The sequence below is a fragment of the Lepidochelys olivacea genome (assembly GCF_965140295.1).
Source record: "Lepidochelys olivacea isolate rLepOli2 genome assembly, chromosome: 11".
NCBI classification, from domain to species: Eukaryota; Metazoa; Chordata; order Testudines; family Cheloniidae; genus Lepidochelys; species Lepidochelys olivacea.
This window is the reverse complement of record NC_140421.1, coordinates 28224658-28251137: the sequence shown is the minus strand read 5'-3', so window position 1 is coordinate 28251137 and position 26480 is coordinate 28224658. Positions and strand designations below refer to the sequence as shown.

At 39.7% G+C, this 26480-nt stretch overlaps 1 protein-coding gene across 2 annotated transcripts; it reads left to right on the top strand.

The window, feature by feature from the left end:
- Window positions 1–216: 216 nt before the first annotated feature.
- On the top strand, window positions 217–19632 carry ARL5A (ARF like GTPase 5A). Of its 2 annotated transcripts, XM_084643826.1 has the most exons (6): window positions 217–568; window positions 3667–3727; window positions 7349–7496; window positions 9507–9590; window positions 12339–12490; window positions 13974–19632. In XM_084643826.1, the coding sequence occupies exons 1-6, from the start codon at window positions 523–525 to the stop codon at window positions 14020–14022; spliced, it is 540 nt and encodes a 179-aa protein (XP_084499952.1). In that variant the 5' UTR covers window positions 217–522; the 3' UTR covers window positions 14023–19632. The 2 variants fall into 2 exon arrangements, with proteins under 2 accessions (XP_084499952.1, XP_084499953.1); XM_084643827.1 differs by lacking the exon at window positions 3667–3727.
- Window positions 19633–26480: the final 6848 nt, after the last annotated feature.

Sequence of the window (26480 nt, the reverse complement as noted above, 5' to 3'; positions counted from 1 at the left end):
CCCATTGCCCTGGCTCGGCCCCGCATGCAAGGGCCCAGCCTCCAGGGAGTCGGCACGGGCTGCAGGCGGAGCGCGCGCGACGGCTCGTTCGGCGGTTTAGGGCCACGAGGGTAAGATGAGTCACGAGAGCGCCTCCTCCCATTCGCAGAACTCGCCTACTAGGGGGCGGGCCGTGGTATGCAAATGATCCGCTCCCATAGCGCCACGCCCCCCTCTCGTTCGCTCGGCCCTTCGGGTGGACGGTGGCCGGGAGGAGCTACTCGCTGCATTTTATTTCCCCCCTCGAAGCCGTGGTCGGGACGTCGTTTCGGAAACGGGAGCCGGGCTAGCGGCGATGTCCGTGAGCGGGGGCTGCACGGCCAGGAGTGCGCAGCCCCAGCGGGCCCGGCGCGGCCTCAGCCTGCCACCTCGTCGGGTAGCGCGGGACAGGGGCCGGGACTGAGCCGCCCTGGGCCCAGCAGGGAGAGCCGCCGCGGAGCCCAGAGGAGACGGGAGCTGCCGCGGGGCCGGGTCCGCCCGAGGATGGGAATCCTCTTCACCAGGATCTGGAGGCTGTTCAACCACCAGGGTGAGGGGCTCGGCTGGGGGGCGGGGAGCTCTCCGGGTCCGGGGGGGGCGGGGCCCGGTCGAGGCGTCCCGGGGCTCCGCTGTGGCTGTGCCGGCTCCGTGCTCTGTTTACGTGTCACGCTCGCCGCCCGTGCCCGGGGCAGGTGCTCCGTGGAACCCAGCGCGCCTGCGGCCTCATCAATACATCGCCCGCGGTGGGAGCGGGGCAGGCTGGGCTGGAGGCGGCGGGGGGAGCCGGGCACACCCGAGTCCAGGTTCCCTGTCGAAGTGCGGAGGCGTGCAGGGCTCAGGAGCGAGCAGCAGGCGCTCTCGTGTCTCCGCTGGACTCAGAAGCGTTTGTGAGGAGCCGAGGGCGTCACTCCCCATACTGCAGCTGGAGCGAAAAGTGTCCGAAAGCAGCGCTGGGTCGCTCCGTTTTTGGCTAAAATACGCCACGTTCCTCTTCTGCTCAGATTAGATTCGATTGTTGTTGTTTTTCCCAAAGGGCAAGCACAGGTTCAAGAAATAAGCTGTATCATTAACTTCCTTTGTATCAAGCGTGCTCTGTTTGTATAAGTCAACTTGTTTCTCTGCATCTCTACAGACTTTTGCCTTAATGAGTCTACAAAACCTAGTTTGGTTTTTACGTTTCGGAAAAAACGCTCTGTGAAGATCACAGAGTACTTGAAGGCCAAGAGATGAATTATTTAAGTATGAACCAAATACAGCTTCTTATGGTGCCACATAACGTTTCCTTCCCTCAGTAGATTAGCTTCAAGACAAATGTGACTACTCCTGCCATGTTACTCTTATACAGTATTCTCTTTTTTCTAGTCCATGTAACAACTAGTCCAATTGCTCTTGAGTTTTAACAGAAAAGTTGGCTAGTAATCTTTACAAATGAACTCCACATATTACTTTTTATTTGCTGGACATTACTTAATAATTGTCCCTTACTAATGTGTTTAAAGCCAGAGACCAGAGTTGGCAGAAAAGAATAAAGGTATAGAAGTGATTTGTAGAAATTAGGCAGAGAAGTGAAGATGGAGAAAACATACCGTACTCAAAACAGCACTCCTTTAACGACAGATACGACATACTGCTTCATGAAAGTGCTACAGACATGAAGATGTTTCAGGAATTATGAAAAGGGTCCAAATCACAATTTTTACCCTGGGTCAGGTAATAAATAAGTAGTGAGCATAACACACACCCTAGTTTGATAAATTTTTTTAATGAGACATGGTGGCACTTACCACAGTACACTGTTCAGGTATGCATTCTGTGGTCACAATAAGGCACACTGCAAAATACTTAGGAAAACTTTTAGTTAATGTGTTTATGAGTCTTTTCTGCTTCTCTGCTGTATTTATGGGGCAGGGGGTTCAGGAGAAAAGGAAGTGACTAATATGCACAAGGGAAAAAATAAAACTGACTAAGCAAACTGCTGTCAAATGCAAAAAGTGAATAAGTTGCTCTAAAAATGTACTACTTGTAGTTAAAATAATCTTAGGTTACTTGTAACCATAATAGATACAAACTCTGCAAAGAAAAGTAGGTTTGTTTCCCCCCCCCCCCTTGAGTTGAAAAGTGTGTAATTTGATGGTAGTTGAATTTTGCCTTATCAGGTGGTAATGAAGGGGTTTCCTATGTAATTTTTTTTGCATTGTCTCATTTTTTTAACTAGATGTAACAAGTAGAATATCTGAATACCTTGTGTTCCACAGTAGTTTTCTGTTAATTAGCAGCCTTTTTCATGGCTTGTTTTATTTTTTAACCTTATATACAGTATTAAGCTATTTGCAATTTGTCTTTCAATTTGTGTTTAAAAAAAAAAAAGCTAGCTGGACTATGTAGGAAGCATTAGTGACACCAGTAGCCATGATTAAGAGGGATTCTGAGCAGCATTGTGTGGAGGGAAATAGCAGCTAGAAGGGTATCCCATAAATATTTTGCTCATCCCCAAATAATTTATAAAACTTATTTTTAATATCAATATTTTAATTGCAATAACATACATAGAATCATACCATACTGCTGAATATGCTCTATCGGGTCTTGTTGCTTAATGTATGTTTTATTAGTGACAGTCAGTAAGTCTTAGTAGCTGTCATGAAAACTGCTTATTTTAGAGACAATATATTTTGTTCCTAATGCCACTTTCTTCTGAAAGATCTCTAATATCACATAAAATGCATGTTAACTTTTGTGTAGGTAGAATTTGTAAGCTCCTTTAAAGTTGCTTTTCAAATGAATTTATACAACTTTATACACCATGCTGAATGGCTCCCATAGTCAGAGCATTTTCCATTCAGCACAAAAACTTTTAAACCCCACTTTTTTGTCTTTAAAGTCTTGCAATATCCAGCTCCACTGCAGATCTTCTGCTCCAAGTGATTTCCTAGCATCCAGTATGCTGGAGACATCACACCTGAAACAGAAGTGCCTACTTACAGGGGGTCAGGTAATCTGTCATTTTTACAATATTGTGCAGTTATGCCAAGTTGTTCAAACTTCAATTCATACCCTCTGGGCTAAAAAACAGAACCACACAATATTGATTAAAAACAAAAAAGCACTTATGTGATCCCCTGTAATAGAACAAATGCAGCTGTAATGGGAGTAATTACTGCTGTGGTTGAGGTTTGGGTATACTTCAGAGGCTTGATTTTTAGCATGTCTGAAGACCACTTGGGCAAAAGAATACCCTTGCTTACATTGATGAGCCCTTACTCACATGTGCATTCTCTTTGAAGTCAATAAAACTGAGTAAAGTTATGTATTTTAGCCCACGATGAGTAGCTACCAACAGTACCACTTCTTCAATTTACATTATGGTAAATAGGAAATAGGAGATGCTGAATGAATACAAATACTTGGTTGAGGTTGGCATTTGGTTTCAAAATGAATTTACTTATAAGAGGTGCTGAAAAAATGATCAAGGCCCAATTGTGCTGTGTGCTATACATGAACTATCTGTGTATACAACTTGCTTTGATGCTTTTTTTTTAAAAAAAAAAGATTTAAAACAAGCACCAATGTGAACTGTCTGCTGAAAAGCACTAAAGTGTTATTAGCTACAGTGGTAACTGTGACTTACCAATAAAATTTTTATTTCAGAGCACAAAGTAATCATTGTTGGTCTGGATAATGCAGGAAAAACAACCATCCTTTACCAGTTGTAAGTACATAGTATGAATTCGCTGGCAAAAATGTATTTTTGAAAAATCCACTCTGTAGCTTCCTCTGATTTTTCGTTAACCCCCATTTAAGAGCAGCACACTGAGCATAGGTGGTGATCGTTTCATACATAAAAGGGAAATCCTGTAGTCTGGTTAGCAAGCATCTGATTCTGGCCCATCAGCAGGGTTTGGAGCTACTTATATTTAATGAACTGTGTCATAAATATCAATGCACCATAACAAGCTATGGCTATTTGCTGGTCAGAATTCAGGATCTTAATGGCATTTATAATATGTATACATTATGATGTCGGGGGGACTACCAGTATGCGCAAAGTTACTGAGATTCATACATTTTGTGGAAGTGTTGTTACTATGTAGTGCCTAAAAAGCCAGCCAGAAATGGGGTCCTGGGGTAAGATCCATGTTAGTAAAAGCTGTTTGTGTTAAATTAGTTGACAAAACCACCTCTAATCTTCATGTTACAGGTTTTTTTAATAGGGAGATGTGTATCTTTTCACAGTAAGCACTTCAGTATTTTGAAAACTCTTCTGACTCAATCCCAAGAACTGTTCATGGAGTGTTTAAAGAGCTATTGTCGTCTAGGTTACACCATAAGCTTATGTTTTGGATTTTGTTCAAAACAGATGTATTTATAACTCTTTTAATGTTGTTTTGTTTGAAACTCAAAGCCCATGCAGTATTTGCAACCTAAGCATACATTAGCACAATAAAAGCCATAAAATGAAACTGACTCAGTTATTATCATTGTTCAGGCTGAAAAAATGCAAAAAACCCCATACGTTATGAAAAGTAAAATCAATTTCCCTAATTCTAAAAATGTTTGTAATTAGGAACACAAGTAAAGAGATTCTAAATAAATAAATTAATTAAATATATGTCTGGAGTATGTTCTGTTTTAAATATGAAATTCAAGAAAAGGTGTCTTGCTCTGTCATTTTCATTATTCCCTTCTATCTGTTGCTCTGTCTACTTCTAATCCTTCTGTTCTGACCCTGCCCTTATTTCATCTTCCTTACAAATGTATGTTATGATTAAATTACTTACTACATGCTCATATACCACTGGGCAGTGGGGATTCTTTCCCGGAATACTAGACTATCCCTGCCCCTCTTCACTCCTGCTGGATTCTGTTCAAATGATGTTCTAACAGTGTTTCAATCTCAGATCTCTCTCTGTGCAACCAAAGAGTTAGAAGAAATTGGAAAACTTTAGACAGTCTTTTAATTTTTGTCAAGTGCACTGGTCAGTTTATGGCAATAGCAATCATAAGCAAGTTCTTGAAAATGCTTCGTTTTTCTTGAAAATGTTTTTGTGTGAGCAGTACTGCAATACATTTCAATTACTTTGAATCCCTGTTTTAGATACTCATGAATACTACTACTAATGTGTTACTTTGGTTGTCTTGGCAAAACAGCATTTTAAAATATCTTGTTTTTTTCTCAAAAGACAAAGCAATTGATCTCCATTAAAAATCATTTCTCAAACATTTTCTTTAACTTACTGTATATACTCGTTCATAAGCCAAATTTTTTCATTTAAAAAGGGGAAGCATCAGGGAAGGGGGTCTGCTTATGAATGGGTATAGAGCGGCAGAAGAGGGGCTGTGTCCCAAGATGGTTTGTTTAATTCGAGCGTCCAGAGGCATAGAGGTAAACTTAAGTAAACAAAGTGTCCCAGCACGCCACCTGCTTACCCTGACTGGCCAGGACAGCAGCTGGTGGGGGACAATTTTGGGGGGGGAGGGGGAGGGAGAAGCTGGGGGTCAGGGGCATAACCCCTATGACCACCCCCCATATGACCCCACACCTAGCCCGGGACCCCCACACTCTCCCCATCCCATCCCTTCCCACCATAGCTGGGGAGGATGTCTCTGGCCTGGCTGGAGCTGCTCCGGCAGGCAAGACTGGGCAGCGTGGCCGCAGCATGTTCCAGCAGGCTCGGCCGGGTGGCACGGCCACAGCGTGCTCCAGCAGGCTGGGCAGCGTGGCCACAGCCTGCTCTGGGGGGTGGGGGCGAGCGGCACAGCTGCAGCCTGCTTCGGAGGCTGGGGAAGAGCACCATGGCCAGAAGCGGAGAGACTCTGGCTCTGCCTCTTCCCTTCTGGCTCCGCTGGCTGAGCCAGAGTCTCTCCGCTTCTGGCCATGGTGCTCTTCCCCAGCCTCCGAAGCAGGCTGCAGCTGTGCCGCTCGCCCCCACCCCCCAGAGCAGGCTGTGGCCACGCTGCCCAGCCTGCTGGAGCACGCTGTGGCCGTGCCACCCGGCCGAGCCTGCTGGAACATGCTGCGGCCACGCTGCCCAGTCTTGCCTGCCGGAGCAGCTCCAGCCAGGCCAGAGACATCCTCCCCAGCTATGGTGGGAAGGGATGGGATGGGGAGAGTGTGGGGGTCCCGGGCTAGGTGTGGGGTCATATGGGGGGTGGTCATAGGGGTTATGCCCCTGACCCCCAGCTTCTCCCTCCCCCCCCCCCCAAAAAATTGTCCCCCACCAGCTGCTGTCCTGGCCAGTCAGGGTAAGCAGGTGGCGTGCTGGGACACTTTTTGTTTACTTAAGTTTACCTCTATGCCTCTGGACGCTCGAATTAAACAAACCATCTTGGCCCACCAGTGGCTTATCCTGATGGCCCAGGAGCCAAAATCTGACCCCTGAATTATAGGGTCAGCTTATGAATGGGTCATAAATTTCCATTTTTACATCTCCATCTTGTGGGGGTTGGCTTATAAACGATCCGGCTTATGATAGAGTATATACGGTAAGTGGTTTTTGGCTTATGGTGGCAGGTTTAGGCAAACGGAAGAGGAGAACTGATATAGTATATTGGGATGGGGTTGTCTTGGTTTTTTATTATTTTTCATCAATCTTATAAATCAAGTGGTTTAGCAACATTCCTTTTATTTCAGAGTTGGAGAAGAACAATCATTCTCTCCCAGACTGAGCTACATTGTGCCAAGTTTCATTGGGGGAGGGGAGAAACTTGTCTTTTTTTCTACCCACCCTTAAGCAGTAAAAGCCCTTAAAACAGAGTCAAAAAGAAGTGCTCTCTCAGGGCTTGTCTGCACTACCGCGCGGGGTCAATCTAAGATACGCAACTTCAGCTATGTGAATAGGGTAGCTGAAGTCGATGTACTTAGATCTACTTACCACGGTGTCTTCACTGCGGTAAGTTGACAGCTGACGCTCTCCCGTTGACTCTGCTTGTGCTTATCATTCTGGTAGAGTACCGGAGTCGACGGGAGAGCGCTCAGCGGTCGATTTATCTTGTCTATACTTGTCACGATAAATTGACCCCCGCTGGATTGATTGCTGCCCGCCGGTCCAACGGGTAATGTAGACAAGCCCTCAGTTTTATAGTTTGTTCACTGAGTGAACAAGAGTAAATCATTCATCTGCTCTTTCTTTACTTCACCTTTCTGTTGTCAAAGAATGCCTACCACCATTCTGCAGATGAGCCTTCCAATCTGAGACAACTGTCCATTTTAGTTTTTAAAAATGGGCCAATTTTGTGGTCTAGTATGTGTGATAGTGCATCTCCAAATACAGTTGACTTTTGTCAACATTGCGTATGCAGTTTTTGATCATTCATTCTTTTCCTTTTGCAGTTCTATGAATGAAGTGGTGCATACCTCTCCTACGATAGGCAGCAATGTAGAAGAGATAGTGGTTAATAACACACGTTTTCTAATGTGGGATATTGGAGGGCAAGAGTCTCTTCGATCTTCATGGAATACTTATTATACAAACACAGAGGTAAGAGTTTATTCCCTGTTGGAAGATATGTTCTTATAAGGAATTAAAATAACATCTTAATGAATAATCCAAGAGAGAGTTTGGTTAACTAAAGTTTATATCTTACTCCATTTCAGATATTACTGTAGCACTTTGTAGACATTCTGGATGCTTGTATTTCAATTTGTATGTTCTCTCCTTAGCATGCTGTTTCATTTCACACCTATATATCATGTAAGCTACATAACAAAACAGTATAATGTAAAAGAACCAGAAACTAACCATCAAAACAAGTAAGAACTCTTCCAAGTAAGGTACCCTTTTTAAAAATGAGAATAATCACGTGAAAATTCCCCTTACGCTTTTCACAGACAACCTTAATAAGGCACAAAACCCACACTGAACTCTTTCAACATATACATCACCAATATTCATGTATCTTTAAGAAAAGTACTTCAGTGGTGATATCAGCAACTCTGTGTAGTTAAATTGGAACCTTTGCTGTATTATCAAGATGCTTTCCTTCAGTGCTAAATGTTCTATACTCTACACCTGTACTAAATAATGAAGAAACTTTACCTTCTGAAAAATGATTTAATCATCATAAATACTGTAGCTGTTTGGCCATTCTCAAAAGACTCAGATGTGCGTGTAACTCTAGATTTCCTGTCTTCCAACTGCATGCTTTTACTTGACGTGGGGGTTGGGGAGCGTATGTGTGTTACCCTAGCACTGGCTACCCACTTTCCCCTTTAAAATAATTGCTAGTCATTTCATTGCAAAATAGCAGGGCAGGTAGGGGAAGGAATTCTGTGAGTTAGTGTGTTGCTCTTTTTGTAAGAGTATATCATATTCCAGTCAATGGGAATTGGGTGCCTCTGTACCACTGAAAGTCTACCCCTAAAACTGTAGTTGATTAAGGATGAAATCTTGACCTCAGTGAAGTCAGTGGGGCCAGTATTTCACCCTAAATGCTTGCAGAAACTTAAAACAATTGTTCAGTTAAAATGGGTAAAAGTGAAATCCAAAGTCATTATAACAGAGCAGGATTCCTGAATTGTAGAAATAAGCAACTTAAAAGAGGACTTAAATAAAATAATCAGGAATTTTGCATGCCAAATTTATTTGTCTACCAACTTAAACATAAATTACAAATATTTTAATACTAGAATTATCAACAAACCATTGATTTCTGAGCAGAACTGTAATATGCATATGAGTAGGGCCCTACCAAATTCACGGTCCATTTTGGTCAATTTCACAGTTCTAGGATTTTAAAAATAGCAAATTTCATGATTTCAGCTGTTTAAATCTGAAATTTCACAGTGTTGTAGTTGGTAGGGGTCCTGACCCGAAAAGGAATTGTGGGGGGGTTGCAAGGTTATTGTATGGGGGTTGTGGTATTGCTACCCTTACTTCTGCACTGTTGCAGATGGCAGCGCTGCCTTCAGAGCTGGGCACCTGAACAGCGGAGGCTGCTCACCATGAGGAGCCAGCAGCAGCATAGAAGTAAGGATGGCATGGTATGGATGGGCCCTTTGTCAGCAGCCGTCACTTTCCGGATGCCCGACTCTGAAGGCAGCAGCACAGAAGTAAGGATGGCATGGTATGGTATTGCTATCCTTACTTCTGTGCTGCTGCTGGCAGGGCTCTGCTTTCAGAGCTGGACACCCGGCCAACAGCTGCTGCTCTCCAGCCACCCAGCTCTGAAGACAGTGTATAAGTAAGGGTGGCAATACTGAAACCTCCCTAAAATAACCTTGACCTCTTGCAACTCCCCTTTGGGTCAGGATCCCCAATTCGAGGAACTCTGGTCTCCCCCCAGAAATCTCTATAGTATAGGGTAAAAGCACACAAAAGACCAGATTTCATGGTCCATGATGTTTTTCATGGCCGTGAATTTGGTAGGGCCCTATGTATGAGGGAGGAAGTTAACACTTTGCTTATGACCCAGGGTGCACATCTATTAAACATGATTTAAGATTGTGCACACTATATATTTGTTTACTGATCCTTTTTTACCCTTTAAAGTTTGTCATCGTTGTTGTGGACAGCACAGACAGAGAGCGAATTTCTGTAACTAAAGAAGAACTTTATAAAATGTTAGCACATGAGGTGAGTAGTGGGTTTTTTATATTTTTGGTGAACATTTACAACTACCTTTCTCACAAATAAATAGCATGTGAATGTATTATTTACCTTACACGCTTGGTTATTTGTAAATATATTCACAAAAAATGAGTCTGACTCTTCTCTTTTCTCTCTCGTTTCCCTACTACAATATTGCCTTAATAAAAAGTTTTGGTTTTTTTTAAAGTTAAGTTACAATGAAACATTAACATGCCACATCATACATTGCTTTTTCAGGATAAGGTTAATATTCAAAAAATCTGGCTAAAGTTTGTGGCATGATGGTTGGGAAGCCCTCCTCTTCTGAATATGCTGAAAAGGGTGCTGAGATTTCAAAATACCTATCCTCTTTTTAGCCATTCTCTTGTGTACATACTTGTTAAGAGTTTTTTCCTTTACAAGGACAGTCCATATTTTACTGTACCACAATTCCATAGGAGAAGTCATATTTTTCCAATGATGTGCAATATTAATTCTTCATGCTAACAATAACATTCTGTTTGAAATGTGTCTATGCTCTGCCAGAGCATTAAGGTTCTCTAGGAAGCTGATATTTTGCATAGATGAATCTCTGTAATGATGTCCTCCCAAAACTGTCTTAATTCTTGGACACAACCACCACATGTGCAAGTATGTTCCCCTTTTCCTGCAACCCCTCTAACAGAGCACTTCCCTACTAACAAAGACATGATGGCATCTGACTCCAGTTAAGATCCATCTATATTGTATAACAGTTTTCTTTTAACTACACAAAATGAAGATTTATATCCTCTTTCCCATATAGAGACCCACTCTTCCAGATCAATTTCTTTGTTCAAATCCTGCTTTGGACCAACGTCTTAAATTCCTGACACCGACACCCTTTCCCTTAGCTACTGTCTTTAATAATCAAGACTTTATCCCTAGGAAATATAAGTGATCATTCGTTGTGGGTAAGAGCTGAGATTACTCAGATTTAGACAGCTGTTCCTGGGTCCTGACTTGAAATCCTACCAAGAAATATGTAATAATGTAAATAATAGTATAAAGATCCTGTGTTTTCAGTTTTTATAAGTCAAACATTTTATTGTGAAATCTGGATACAGGATGGCTTATCTAGACCTTTAACAACATTTGAGGAATTGTCCCAGGAGCAAGCTGGAACAAAAGCTTTTAATTTCTGAGATATGTACAAGTTTGACTGGAAAAGATCTTGATAAGAAAACATAACTCTTTTTAAGAACTGCACAATGTTGTGATCTTAAATTAGTGATGCTCTTCTATACAGTAAAGTAAATTCAAGAAAGTGATCTGTCTGTAGTGTCTGACAGAATTCTGAATGCCTGACTTGGAAAGCACATAACTGTTAGTTGGATGACTAAACCTGCTGTCTGGAGGTAGATGAAGAGCAGGGTGGAGGGTAGCCCAAAGTCCAAGAGCAGCACTTATATGAACCCATCCATGGCTGATTGGAAGTACTAGGGTGCTGTCTCCAGACCTTGATTCGGGGTTCTATCTTTTATATATATCTCGCTAGCAGAGATCAGTGTTCTGGCTGTTCTGTCACTCCACAGGCTCTTGGCTGCTGCAAGGAGGTGAGGGTAGAGAAACAGAAAAGGTTTCCATTACTCTGTTCCTTCCTAATTCCCTCCCACCTCTTTTTGAATGGGGTCAGAGTTGTTTTCCTTGTTGAATAACTGAAGTGTCTTTCTGTGCAACAAATAGCTCTTAGTCTTGTTGTTTTACTTAACAAAATATAACCAAAAGCAAGCTGATACTTAAACCTGTAGAGGTCTTCTGTGAACTGAAACAATAAAAATTGAGAACATCTGATTCTTTCTAGAAATGTTGGGAATATTCTGAGTATTAAAATAGAGTTAAAAGAATAAAATTGACCAGAAAACATTTAAAACAACTTTACAAGGCTGTAGGGAAATATTGAAGCCCTAGAAAGATAATTAAATAATTCATATGTGATAATTGACTAAATGAGAACCCAGTATATATCTCTCTCTCTAGTGAAACCACAGAAGAAAGCTTTGATAAGGGAGATGAATGAGACCAATATAGTATTTCTGAGTGAAAATACCACAAATGATTCAGATGCCTCTTGCAAACCAGCCTTTTCGTTTTAGGTAGCAGAAAATACTCATGTTGGAGGGAAGGGAAGATCTCCAGTATAAATGAGAAACGCTTTTACAAGGAGGATGTTGTAGTTAATATTGTAGTTAGTATATCAATTGTATGACACTGGGTATTTAAGAGACTTGCATTTGTTTCATTAGAGTCATTTTGTTGAACTTTTTTTTGGTAGGAAAATAATGATTAGCACTTAGGGTAATAATTTACAGATGCCAGTCATAATGCACCTTGTCCACAAGCCCTGGAATGAACTATTGATCCACTGTTGATCCATAACAGATTTTAAAGGTGGAAAAAACTCTGTAAACAAAATGACAAACGTTTCCACTGCCAATCAGAAACTGTTAGACTAGCAGTTACTCTCAGACTTTGTAAATTTCAGTTATACTTAGAAACACAGGCAATATGTTTTCATTCTGGACTTTGAAACCTTTCAGAATTCTAAAAGCAGAATGTGTGTTGGCACTTAAGTGAAAGATGCATGCACAAATGTTTTCAAGATCATAAAGACACTTCCAAATCAGAAACCTAATTTGACTCTGAAAATCTCTGAAATCATAATAGAAAAATAATTAAGCCTCTAAACATTTTTCTCCGTCTTTTCCTCTGTAGGACTTAAAGAAAGCAGGTTTGCTTATTTTTGCTAACAAACAAGATGTTAAAGAGTGCATGACGATAGCTGAAATATCCCAGTTTCTGAAACTAACTTCAGTTAAAGATCACCAGTGGCATATCCAAGCATGCTGCGCTCTAACTGGCGAGGGGTAAGAGTTCTTCTTGGGAATACTTTCTGAATAATTTTGGTACCTGTATCGTGGTATACATAGGCTGTTATTTGAGATACATCCCCTAACACACCTCTGCATTCTGGGACCGGAATCTCAAGGCAACATTGAAAATCATTGAAAATGATATCCTTTTAAACATGAATTCTTCTTAGGGCCCTGCATTAAATTCAGCAACATATAGCACATTCAAGAAAAATAAAGACCTGCCCCAGAGATCTAGTAGCACTGGGAAATAACTGTTGTGTACTGTGAAGAGATACTATTCATTACGTGTATGGGTTGTTTTGCTTTTTAAAAGGTGAAACTCACCTCACTAGTCTTTGTTAAAGCACGCAGCAGTGGCAGTTATGTGGCCAGTTACAATGAAAAGCAGATATGTCTGTTACAGAGAACACATGCTTCCTTATGTGAACCAGGGAGTTAAGAAACCTTTTATCTATTTTTCTGGTATTTGTCACTGAAGTAAGCAAAATAAAATGGAGAGCGACCAAGGTGACTTGAAGACACATTTTAATGCCAAGTCTCCAAAGTGACACTAGTAATTTATTTTAAAATAAATTCAAAAAGAGCATTTCAAATCTGACACTGTCAATTGAGTGCACTCATATTCAAGATTATTTGGGAGAATTTTAGTGGTATCCTGAATGGTAATGAAATGTAGAGCCTTTCTCCTCTAGGTTGTAGAGCTCGTCTAGCTCAGATAGAATTTAAGTTGGCTCAGTAATCTAGTTTCTTGTTAACAGATGTTAACATCATATAAACCACAACCTAACTGATACTCTTGGAAGTCAGCAGAGCAGTGATGGTTCAGAGGGTACAGAGACTGACCTGACCCTAGATGTGGTCACATCAGGTCAGTGTGGTGACATATTTAGGCTTGGCAGAATTTGATTTTTACTTTATCATTTTGAGGGATAATATCAATGTTTATTTTTAAAATTTCTTCCCCATTTCTATCAATTTTTAAGAGTTCACAGTGGCAGTGAATTATGGTGTGTGTGTGGGGGGGGTCAGGCAGTAATTATTTAATGGCAGTTGATGCTGAGATTCAAAAAATTTTAAAGCTGTGTAACCATTAAAACACAAATCACCAATAGCACATCTCAAAATATACAAAGAAAATATCCTTAAATCAAACTCTAAGTTCAAGTAGCATTTTTCTTTGTATATCTGTCAATTTTTATTGTTGTTGATAATATTTTTCATTGGTTTGTATATGTATGGTGAAATCAACGTTCGCCAACGTTTACCAATTTAAAAATCTAATCCTTCCAAGCCTAGACATATTGTTAAGGGGTTGTTTACAGTTTTACTTTTATTGTTGTGTAGATTGAACCTGTTAAGGTTGCAGGACTTTCACGAGCACATGCTGTCTGAGTTCTGACTAAAGTTACCATGACAGAATATTTGTAGGTAGTTTTTTATGCAAAAATACATATTTTAATTCTTTTATTTACAGATTGTGCCAAGGACTTGAATGGATGATGTCAAGACTTAAAATCAGATGATTTTTAATGACCTCTTTGCACCGACATTGCATACAAAAGTGCTGTACCTATGGATACCTTGGTTAACTGTACCTATGGTAACCTGCAAAAATAATGGGTTAGATGTATTTATATTTCAACTTTATTTTCTACACACACATATTAAGGCCACCTCTTTGAAAACAGATGAAGATGAAGGTTCTAGTTTGTTTTCCCAATTCATTGCCTCTGAAGATAGGTTTAAAAACTGTGGTTGACATTCTTCTCAAGATAAAGCCACTCAGGACTGTGTGTGGTGAGTATGAAGTGAGGGGAAAGAATTTTTAACTTTACATTTTATATTCCGGTATAACCTTCCTAGTTGAAGATGTTGGCCTCGTTATTCCAGTAAATTAGCAAGCAAATCAGTGGCATAAGTATTGACTTTCCAGTATTTTAAAACTTGTTGAAATGTGCTACAGATACAAAAATATTTTCCTCTATGTGTACTGTACATATTTGTGTATATTTATACCTCAAGTATAGGTTAACTGAAATCTGTTCCAAGAAAAAGTGAATAACACTGAATCTCAGTGTACTGAGACTAGTACTAATGTTGAGATTGTTGACATGTCACAGTTGCTTTTCCTTTGTTCTCTGTACTGCTCTAACCTTCACCAAGTAATTGGTGCACCATTTCTTTATAAAGTGAAATCTCTTAAGACTATTGGTTTTAATGTTTCTCATATATATACTCTGCAATTAAGAATGATCACAAAAAGGGATAGTGTGTCTGAATGTGGATTTTATACTTTGTTCAGTATTGGCAACTAACTGTAAAACTTTGCTAAAAGGTAAAGAATCCAAAAAGTTAGCATTCTCACTTTGTTGGGTAAGACCATTCCAAAATATGCCTGTGTTCTGCTCTGCTTTGTTTTATGCTCAACATCATGTTGAGTATTTATGATAGATTCCTATCTTGGGGGTAAATCTTCACTATTAATAAAGGGAAAATGTGTCTTAGTTTTCCTTATGCAAAGAAGTGACCAAAAAAGTGTGCTTTAATGTTCTCACCAGAAATCTTACGGAACAGTCTATTTTGTATTAATATGTCTTCAGAGAAAGAGGATACTGACTGGTGGTGATCCAAAATTGCTGAAGTAACTATTTGTATCTGTGTATAAGAGACTGACGTGGGGGAGAAGAGAGGATACACTATTCTACCGTAACTGATGCTTGATTCTGCTCCTATAGAAGTCCATGTGAAAACTCAGAATTAAATGATGCATGTAAATGATGCTTCAGCATCACAATGATGAGGCCCCAACTGAATGGTCATGATTCATAGGGGATATGCAAAGAACTATGGGAATCATAACTATCCTGTCCTTCCTGTATTGGTAAATGGGAGGTGTGTGGGGATCCTAATATGGAGATAATTGAGAACCATGGGTGAAAAATATTTTAGTTCTTCATGAGAATAACACTTGGGTGGTGTGAAATGTTGTTGGTATCATGAAATGTGTGCATAATCATAATCACAGATTTTCTGTCTTATTCTGTACATGTGTATATTTAAGTAATAATGTAAAACTAGACAAAAAAAGTTTAAGGACAAGACCATTTTAAAACTGGTTTAATTTTTAAGGCAGTTATGAATTCATCTTTAGAAGGTGAGGTTGTGAAACACATCCAGTTTCCATTTATTTTAGTTGTGTACTGCATTGTATTGGTTAAAATGTTGACATAGTATTCATGGGGACAATAATGAAGACCACTTCAAAAGTGTGTATTTAACAGCTGAGTTGTCCCAAGTATGAAATGTAACTTTCTGATGTCATGAAATCTCTTTTGCTAATTGGCTGATAGAGATTCTGCGATGTCCATTTTTTAAATTCATACATGCATTTATTTACATAAGACATGCACAGAGATCAGTGTTATTAACTAACTGGTGTATTGCATAATGTGTAAATGTTTTTGCATTGTTTTTTCTTTAAGACTGTTTTATCTGGAGGTATTTTCGAGAAACAAAATTTGCACCCTTTGAACACAGAAATGAACAATTTTAGTTTTCCTACTCTAACGAAAAATGCTGGACTTAACTACATTCATAATCATCTTAGAGTACCATGACTACTTTTTTTTCTAGATTTTCTTTCATGCTTGAAGTGCTGTATTCTTTTGTCGCTGTTGCTTTTAAATTTTAAAGTTTTTTTTATAAGATAAAAATCACTCTTATTAACGGAATATGAAATGCAAAACAGTATTCATGTACAATTTTTAAAAATATTTTCCTGGAATTTGCTGTTCTTACCCTGTTCAAGTTTTTATGGCTTAAAATGTTTGCCTAATAAGTAGCATGGCTGAAGGGAATCTATAAATATTTTTCTAAAAGCATGACTTTTATATCACAAACAGGGTTTGGAGACCTTCTAATGCATGTGAACTATCTTCCCTCTTCCAGGTGACAGGGAAACTGTCTATTTCTATCTCAATGCATTAGCCAAATATCTATGTGATTTATTATTTGTGTTTGAAGTAGTGGCAAGAGGTTCCCATCAGGGGTCAATATCTTATTGCATGCACAGGGCACAGCATTCACACTCAATAAATTGTTCCAGGCCCAAAGTATTTATTATCTAACCAACCACATACAATCTGATGGGCTTTGAGCAGCAATGGAGCCTTAACTAAGGGTAAACTAGGTAATCCATCTACTTCTTCCTGCTACCTTCAATGTTGCACATGTGGTTTCGGTTTAATCTTACTTTTAAAACTAATGGTGATCCCATTTTTAAACAGAAAAGAGAAAGTGGGGCTGCCTTTCTCCTATAGCCAGGACCTGTGTTGTTTAATACGTATGGGACTTCACCAGCATTGTATGTTTGGAGAATTGTTGATTTATAAACTGGTAATCAAGAGGGGATACGTATGACACTGATATGAATCTTGTGTTTATTCTTCGTTCTTATCAGCTGATTAATTTTACTTATCTCTTGCTTATGATATTTCATTGCACCTTTTAGAATGTGGAATTTTTTTTTTCAGGGGAAAACTAGCTAATCTTGAAGATATAAGCTGGTAGTATTGTTTAGTACTTTAGAGTACAGGACCAGGGATAGGAGATTTGGGTTTTGATCCTAGTGACTTTGGGTGATTCATTAATCTTTCTTTTGTCTCTGTTCCCGTATCTGTAAAATGGGGATAGCAGTTACCATACCTGCCTCACCGAGAAGGTTGTGAGGCTTCATTAAAGTTTGCCAGGTGCTCAGATTTAAGGCACTATACAAAGTAGAGTTTTTGCACCCAGATACTTTTCTGCCAAGGCCATCATTCTAATGTATAATTAGATTCTGTGTCTGTCTGAAGGTGTGTTAAGAGAATTTATGCATTTCTTCCAAATTATTGTAATGTGAACTTTTTACACAGAATATGTAGGCATCTGTATGCAGTTCATGCTTGTTGGTTTTATCCCACTGCAGACCCTTCTTTGATGTACATCTTAATATGTAGTTCCTTGTTATGCATGGAGATATGTTAATTATAAACTTAATTCAGATATGTTAAGGCTTAATTCTGTACATAGAAGAAATTCTTTCATATAAGCTGTTCCCTAATTTCATTAACTCTCTAAAACCACTCCAAGTCTGAACAGTTAAATTAAATAGTAAATCACAGAACTTCATTTGTGCTGCTTTTGGTAATGGTTTGGAGTTCCATCTTCTCCCTATTGTTCTTGCCTTTTGTACAAATTTCTTTTATATAAGCTTAACTCCCAGTTGAATTGTAGAGTCCTATTCTGCCTTCATTCAATATATAACTCCCACTGAGATCAATTCCAAGTGAGGGTCGTATATGGTCTTTGGTACACAGCTTGGGAATGTGATTTTTTTTTTTCAGTTTCTTATTTTTTTAAGTTCTTGTATACCTCAAAATGACCTTAATATTGAAAGGTTTGCATTTGAGTTGTGAATATCCATCCTGGAAAACTGAAAGATACACTTGATTGAATAATTTGTGATATGGTCTAATTGCCACTAGTATCTTGAAAAATACATAACTGCATGTAGATTAACCCTTTTAAAAAAAAGTTACTAGGAGACTTGGCATGTAGAATTTGAGAATAAGTCAGCAATACATGCAGACATCTAACTTCATAATTTTCATTGTACTGCAGGGAGACATGGTAGCTAAATTCCTATGCATGCTGAAAAAATATTCCTAATTGTGCATGCCTGCTAGATGTAGTTGATAAACACCTACCACAATCTATGAAGCCCAAAACTTTGTTGTATACATGCATCTAGCTCTGTGAACACAAGTGGTGTTGTCTCTCCCTCCCTCCCTCCTGATTTAACCTATAGTTACTTGATGACTAATTTTTTTTTTACACAATATTCAGAACCTTCTATACCCATACATTCCAAACATTTCAGTTTCCCACAATTGTCAGTTACTGTGTAGATGTAAAGCTTATCTTGTGGGAGGGAGGGTAACTTAATCTCTTAACAGATCAGCTCCAGAGAATCGGAAACTGGGTTCCAATAACATTTAAGTATATGACTTAAACCCAGAAAGCAAGGAAATTATGGTAAGAGAAGACTCAGGCCCTGCAAGTGTTCCTTCATATAAAAGCATTTAAGTGGAATTTTTTTAATTGGCTACATAACAAAATGTGGCATTAATTTTGCTACTGTAAAACCAATTATATGTCTGGAAAGCAGTTTTTGAGAGAATCCATTCAAATCAATGTAATATCCAGCCTTTAGTTAGTGCATCATTCAATGTTATAAGTTAAGTATGGTATGGTACTGCATAAAGACAGGAACTAATGAGAGACTGAGGATATTCTCTGCATATTGTAATGCAATATACAATATTGCAAAGGTGACTTGTATATCCTAATTATTGAGGTGAGAAAATGCATTTAATGTACAGATCTGAAAAAAATGGTTGCAACAAAAGTCATTAGAAAAGAATTGTGTCCTTGCCTTATGGGGTTTACCAGTTGATTTATTTTTATTAACCTATCGAATGTACAGAATGTTCTTATATGCATGCAAGTGCTATTTTTTTATCTGAAGAAAGCTTAACAGTGCCATCTAAGTGGCTCTTGGGTTTGGTTGTACATTATAAGACAACTTTTTGTGCATATACACAGGTTTTTTGAGTGTCCTTGACTATTTTAAATCTGAAGATATAATTTGTACTGAATTAACTTGAAAAGGCTGTTTCACTCAATAGACTGTACATTATTTTTCTAAGCCAGCGGTTCATGTTGCTCGTGTTGAAACGCTTCCTGAACAAATCATCTGAGGAAGTAGAGCGGTTGGAAGAGAAGGCGAAGGAGAGGATTATTCTCCTACAAAGGAATTCACAGATGGAAAAAGTGGGAGAACCACTGCTTGAACTGTTTTATGGTCAATAAATTTTAAGACACTGTGTATGATAGGCTAATAACTATCTGAGCCATTTTAAACTCTAGACTGTTTTGTTTTTTTAAAATGCCTTTAAAAGTGTTTAAACATGTATTTGTTGTTTACTACCTAAATTGTCTTCAAAATTCTGTCTAAATTGACAGAAATAATGTGTGCAGACCTTGTTACAAATTGGAAGTTTGAGGAATACATATATACTTAAACTAATGAACCTTTTTTGCTTTGTGCTCATTTTTTAAAAATTGCAGTTAATTCAGTCTCCTTTAGCTAAGATTCTGTTTTCCTTTTTGTATCAAATGCTTCCTAGGTAGTTGAAATGATGAAGACAGCCAGTTTGGAGGTGGGCAGACTCTGCTATACCTCCTGTATGTCTGGACCTCAGAGTAATTATACTAGTTTTGGCCATATGGCATTCATGTGTTCTGCACTCCCCCTTGACTTGGCTGTTTCTGGAATACCTACTTGCGTTATTGTTCCCCTAACTCCACAGTGGAGCTAAGTGAGTGGAGTTATCTTGTTGCTTTCTCTACACTTTACCTAAAACTAAGCTACATTTATTTCTTCCATTTAGCCCAATTTCTTCTTTTTAGTCCAATTAGGTACTAAGGGCAAAATTTTAAATCTGTAGGAATTGTATTGGCAAAGAAGTACAGTACTACATGATCACTTTCTAACCGAATTGTTAATGGTGATTTGAAAAATATGTACAGCTACATAAGTTGGTCCAGCTTGTGTGTCTAATATCCTGGGATCAGCATGGTTACAACTACACTTCAGTGTTTAGCTTTGTCCTGTTAAATTATGGTCAGTCAATGGGAGAGATGCTGACATTTAAAAAGTGGTGGACTGGGCTGGAGCTCACTTTCAACGATATCATTTCAACAAAATAAAAAATGAAATGTATGTGTTCTCATTTTACAAATAAGAAAACTGCATTGTTGGTAACTATCCTACTCTTAGTGTGTGGAGTTTCTCATGCTTTGGAAAATATTCAGTTCAGTATAATGTATGGAAAGAACTAAAAAATTTAGTCTCTTTATGGGCTGTGAATTGCTTTTGGTTTTCTGAAGGTTTCATAAATACTGTATTATGAAAATGATCAACTATTAATTGTGTGAATCACATAATAGTAAAAGTTGCCGAGGTTGCAAGTGGACTACACTATAACAGTATGTTATATTAAAGTGTAGCTGACCGACTATGAGGGTCACTTTTTGCATCAAGTTGTACAAAGTACTGTAGAACCTATACTAGAGGAAATATGAAGGGATTTTTGGAGATATAAGATTCCAAGTTCTGCTTAACTGATAATGGCAAACCTTTACAAAAAACCTAATTATTTTTAGAGTAGATTCATAGATATTTAGGTCAGAAGGGACCATTATGGTCATCTAGTCTGACCTGCACAACGCAGGCCACAGAATTTCACCCACCACTCCTGCGAAAAACCTCTCACCTATGTCTGAGCTATTGAAGTCCTCAAATCGTGGTTTAAAGACTTCAAGGAGCAGAGAATCCTCCTCCAGCAAGTGACCCGTGCCCCATGCTACAGAGGAAGGCAAAAAACCTCCAGGGCCTCTTCGAATCTGCCCTGGAGGAAAATTCCTTCCCGACCCCAAATATGGCAGTCGGCTAAACCCTGAGCATATGGGCAAGATTCACCAGCCGGATACTACAGAAAATTCTTTTCTGGGTAACTCCGATCCCACCTCATCTAATATCCCATCACAGGCCATTGGGCCTATTTACCATGAATATTTAATTACCAAAACGATGTTATCCCATCATACCATCTCCTCCATAAACTTATCGAGTTTAATCTTAAAGCCAGATAGATCTTTTGCCCCCACTGCTTCCCTTAGAAGGCTATTTCAAAACTTCACTCCACTCCTCTGATGGTTAGAAACCTTTGTCTAATTTCAAGTAGCGTTTTCTTTTTGTGGTATTTTTTGCGTGTCTAAGTCTTAAGTGTGTTTTTCATTTCTAAAGGCTTAAAGCTTCTTTAACTTTGAATTTGTTTCATTCATAGCAGCTGTTGCATAGGTATACTACATATGCATATGAAATAGACTAACTTATAATTGTTTTGCTACTTCCTTAAACATGTCAATACATTGTAACTTTAATGCTTGTGTCCTACCTCCTGTACCCATTTCATGTATCTCACACATTTTTAATATTCATGAAGAAATCTCTTCCTACAGTTCAATTTTACTGCACATACAATTCAGTTATGAATTTTTTTCCACCATCTTCTTTGTACAGCTTTGTTAGAGCAATTCACATCCAGTGTGTATAACTATTGAATTCAGAATGTACCAGCAGATGCATTGCCTTTTAAATATGGCTGGAGGTTTGTGCTGTGTTATTAATTAGGTAGTATTTACTGCAGAAGAAAAGATTTGCAAGCTCCCAGAAGCACTACAGTGTTTCTGGGATAAGTTAGGCCACTTGGAGACCATCAGCTAGCCTCTGTTTAGGCAAAGCACCAGGTCTTGAGCTGCTGCTGGAATTGTAGTCAAACCTGGCTGAGGCTTAGAATCTTTCCTTTCACTCTGATCTGTTGCTCCCCAATCTCTCACTGGGACATTGGAAGGTAATTTTTGACTGATGACCAGCCTGCTACTTTCCTCAAGAATACATCCCCCTTCCTGAACCTTCCTACAGGATCTGTTTGGATCTCAGAGGTGTGGCATACATACATGCCATTCTCTTCACCTGCTTACCCCCTACATGACAGCTTTGGGAGGAGTAGGACCAGCAGAACTTCTGCAGTAAGTGCTGCCTCTCATATTGAGATAACTTCCTATTATTTTGATTGTCTCTCTCCAGCATCTGGTAGAACCATTGAATTCAATGCAAACTCCTGAAGAACAAGGCACAACTCATGAGTTAAGTGGAAGGAGTGTCTTCCTACCTTTATCCAAGGGGGAGACAGATACAGGCAGCACATACAATCTCAAAATAAGCATTTTAACAATTAGACCAAAACTGATCTCTCTCTTTTTGTGAGTTCAATGAAGGTTCCCATCCTCTAAAATATGCACTCCTCCTAGCTGTTTGTTTTGGTTTAGTTAAGGATGGCAGTTAGCTTTTATTAATCCAGAGGGCTGTTTTGGTACTGCATTGAGCCAGGCTTTCTATATGAGACAGTAGTTCAAACTTGCAGATCATTTAAGTACAGTCTGTTTTATTTTTGCAAATATACAGAGCCCTATGTCCCCTGGTTAAATGAAGCACTTATGCCTAGACGAATAGGGCTGTTGGCTTGCAAGTACTGTCTCTTTACTGTATAGTGAAAGTTTGTATGAGGCTGATAAAATGCAAAAACTTCATTCTTTATTTTACTACAAAGTTTACTTGAACATGTGAGTTTTTTTAACTTACCCTTCAAAAGAAGTCTAAGACAATGAAGTAGTCCGCTCACTGTTAGAATGTGAGTTGATGTGAATGTGACAGGATTAAACCTCACACTGGCACTAAAAGGTAAACGAGCTGGAGAGCTCATTTAATGTACTTGATTGCAGCTGGAGGGTTAGCTAGGCTCTACTGTAGATAAAGCCCAGCTGGGAAAAGAAGACCAGATGAGGAGGAGACAGCAGAGAGAGAAAGAAAGAAAGAATGCTGCAATCCCTCTGGTCACTAGAGAGTATCTGGAAGGCCCTGAGAAGCAGATGTCAAATAAGCCCAGGGAGGGGCTGTAAGAAAGTGTCTGAAGGAAGGCTAAGGTAGGGAGAAATCCTGGGAGGCAGCGAGGCATCTCGGAGCAGACTTCAGCTACTAACCAAATGGGTTCTGGACTAGAACCCAGGGGAGAGGGAGGACTTGGGTCCCCCTATGTGTCCACTGGAAGTGGTGATGTGGAAACACCTTGACACAAAGGTGGGGGAGGACTATTGAATTTGAGACCAGCCCTCCCAGAAGAAAGCCCTAGGAGGTAGTGTCCCACACAAGAGTGGGAGGACAATCCTGTAGAGCCTGAGAAGGGGTAATAAGTCTGATGAGGGAGGAGTGAGCCTAGGTAGGGGTGAGTTTAGTTTGTTAGGATCTTTGTTTACTCTGGAAGGGGTGGGACTGAACGTGACCTGGCCAGATTCCTGAGTCATGAAAAGAGGCAGACCACCACAGGGTCAGAATGACTGTTGGGAGGGGGCACCAGATGAGGGAGAACCTGCTATGCCACAGCCAGCCACTTTCTACATCGCGCCCCCCTCCCCCCCATTATGCTTGTTCATGCCCCTGCCTCCTGGAGCCAGGGCTGAGAGTGGGGCCACAGCTCCAGGAGGGTGGGGGGTTGCGGACATGGGTAAAAGAGCTGGGGCCACAGCTAGGGGTGGGACTGGCAGCAGAGCCTTGGCCAGGAGCCTGAGGCTGGCAGCTGGGCATGGAGCCCCAGGCATGGGGATGGCAGCCAGGGCAGAGCAGAGCTGGGTGGTGCTCCTTATCTGCCCCCTGTGGGTCCCAGCTGCAACCCCTCTTAATGTTCCTCTATGCCCCCCACCCTATTGGGGCATGCCCCACAGTTTGGGGACCTCTGCTCTAAAGCTTTTTAATCTCAGAGGTGTTCAAGAAATGCAGGACTTGGGCCCATTATTTTGTTTTCTCGGTGAATAGAAGAACCCATTTGTTCCATTGTTGGCTCATATGGTGACACTGCATCCTCTGCTTTTGGCAACAGATTTCATAATTAATTTTCTCTCCACCTGTTTGGCTGCAATGTCTTTAAGGGGAAAAAAAGTTACATTTCTTTATTGGTCTGTCTAAATACGTGGAAAAACTCAATATTTATTGTAAGTATTTCATCTATTTTATATGAAAATATACTCATTACTGTGAACTTTCCGGGTTCTTCAGGGCTGTGCTTTTAAGAAGCACAGCACAGAACTGGCATGCATGGGGGTAGAATGGAAATATATTTACCATCACTTAAATCCATGCTGTTCCCTTAACTCTGCATCTGAATTTAGCAATCCCCATTTTAAAAAGGAAAAAGTAAAAATACAAGATGGTTGATAAAAATGATTAGGGGCCTGGAAAGACTTCTACAGTGGGAAAATAGAGTTGTAAAATTAGGGCTGTTTAATTTAGAGTAGGCAAATAAGAAGGGACATGATAGTTTATACCATTTGTTATCTTCTATATGAAAGCCACATGATAGAGGATAATATAGTAAACTATGTGAAAGGCACAGCAACTGCCTGAAGGTAGCAGCTTTAAAATTGATCAAAAGGAATCCACTCTTGTGCAATGAATTAACCCTTTGGGCCCGTAGCCACATGATATAATTGAGGCAAACCGCTTAGACTTCAGCTAGGATTAAATATATGAATAACATCGATAGCTATAATAGAGAACTTTTAAAAGGCCCTCATGCTTCAGTGCATAAACAAACCACTAATTGATACAGGAAGAAAATTCCTGGAGGGGCAGATTATTCTATAGTTGTCCAATATGGGATTGAGGTACCTTGCTCAGATGCATCCAGTACTTGCTACTGTTTGAGATAGGAAACTGAAACTAGTAGTTTGAAATTTGATATGGTATAGCAATTCCTAAGATATTAGCTAGAGTAGTGTTTCTCAGCCAATGGATTGCAACACTTGCGTGTGTGTGTGTTATGAAAGGCAATCAAGGAGGTCACTAGGCACTGAACCTCTTTTTTATAATCTAAAGCAGAGAAGATATCGCTCCCCAATTCCCCCCACACCCTTTACCTTTCAAGGTCAAGGATTCTCCATCAACCTTCTGAAACACACATATAAATTATATAGGTTTATAATTTTTATCACTGAAACACTAACTCTTATAGTAAACATAAGGTGGAATCATGAAAATTTTTGACTTTGAATAAGGGATCACCAACTTGCAAAGCTTGAGAAATGCTGAACTAGAGGATAGATAACAAAATCCATAAATCATTTTTGTTTTTTTTTAAAAAGGCATTTTATAAAAGTGCAGTAAAGGTGTTTGATAAGAGGACAGAGAGCCAGGAAGTGACTTTTTTTTTTAACAATTTTTTAAAAAATGATCTAAAATATCAAAGCTGCAACTAGCTGCAACCTGTTATTTTAATAAAAGTGAAAGCCTTTCCAGAGGGATGGGCTTCCTTATGAATTTGGTTGCAAGCTCTTGGGCATAACTGTATGCAATCTGATGAGAAGAGATGTGGATGCATAATCAACTTGTACCCATCTGTGCAATAGTTATTTTGTTAAATCTTGCTGTTCCCAAGAGAAAACTGAGAAACTCTTGAGCTCCAAGTAGTTACCGTGTTTAAAATAGATGGATTAATGCAGTGAGAGTTCTTCCAGTTCTAAAGGTGAAGGAGAGAGTTGGCAAATGCTGCTCCACCAAGCCTGGGAGAGGAGGCAGGTGCTGTCCCTTATGTTTTATCAGAGGAGGGGCAGCTGGGCTCCCCTTGCATAAGCTCGCTGCTCATTAGTCTTCTGTGAGATCTCTGCCTGATGGTATGTCTACACGTAAACTGCAACACTGTAGCACTTCAGTGAAGACACTACTCTACCTCAGAGACAGAGAGGTGGTAGGTAGGTCAATGGGAGAATTCTCCTGTCAACCCAGCATTGTCTACACCAGGAGTTAGGCTGGTTTAACTGTATTGCTCAGTAGATTCACTCTCCTGAGTGACGGAGTTATAGCAACCTAATTTCCTAGCATAGACCTGGCCTTAGTGTCAACATCTGTAAAAGTATGATGATACCTCACAGGTGTACTGTGAGCATTAATTAAAAGAAACTGTCAATTTGAACTTTCTGAAAGCGACTAATCTAAATGTCCCAGTTCTCCCAAAGTAGGTCCTGACTTTTTTTCTTTTTTTAATTCCTTGCACACAAAACTGTAAATTCTTTTTATCATATTGATGTTTATAAGGATCTGAGTAGCAACAAACATGCTTGTGTTAATGTCTGCTCCCTGGTACACAACTGCCTCTTCAGCTTCAGATTTGCAGCTGCTGTTACCAGTAAGCACCTACTAGCAGGGTCTGGGAAAGAGCTTGTGTGAGAACTCCTATCTTTTCTATTCAGGTGCTTATACTGTACC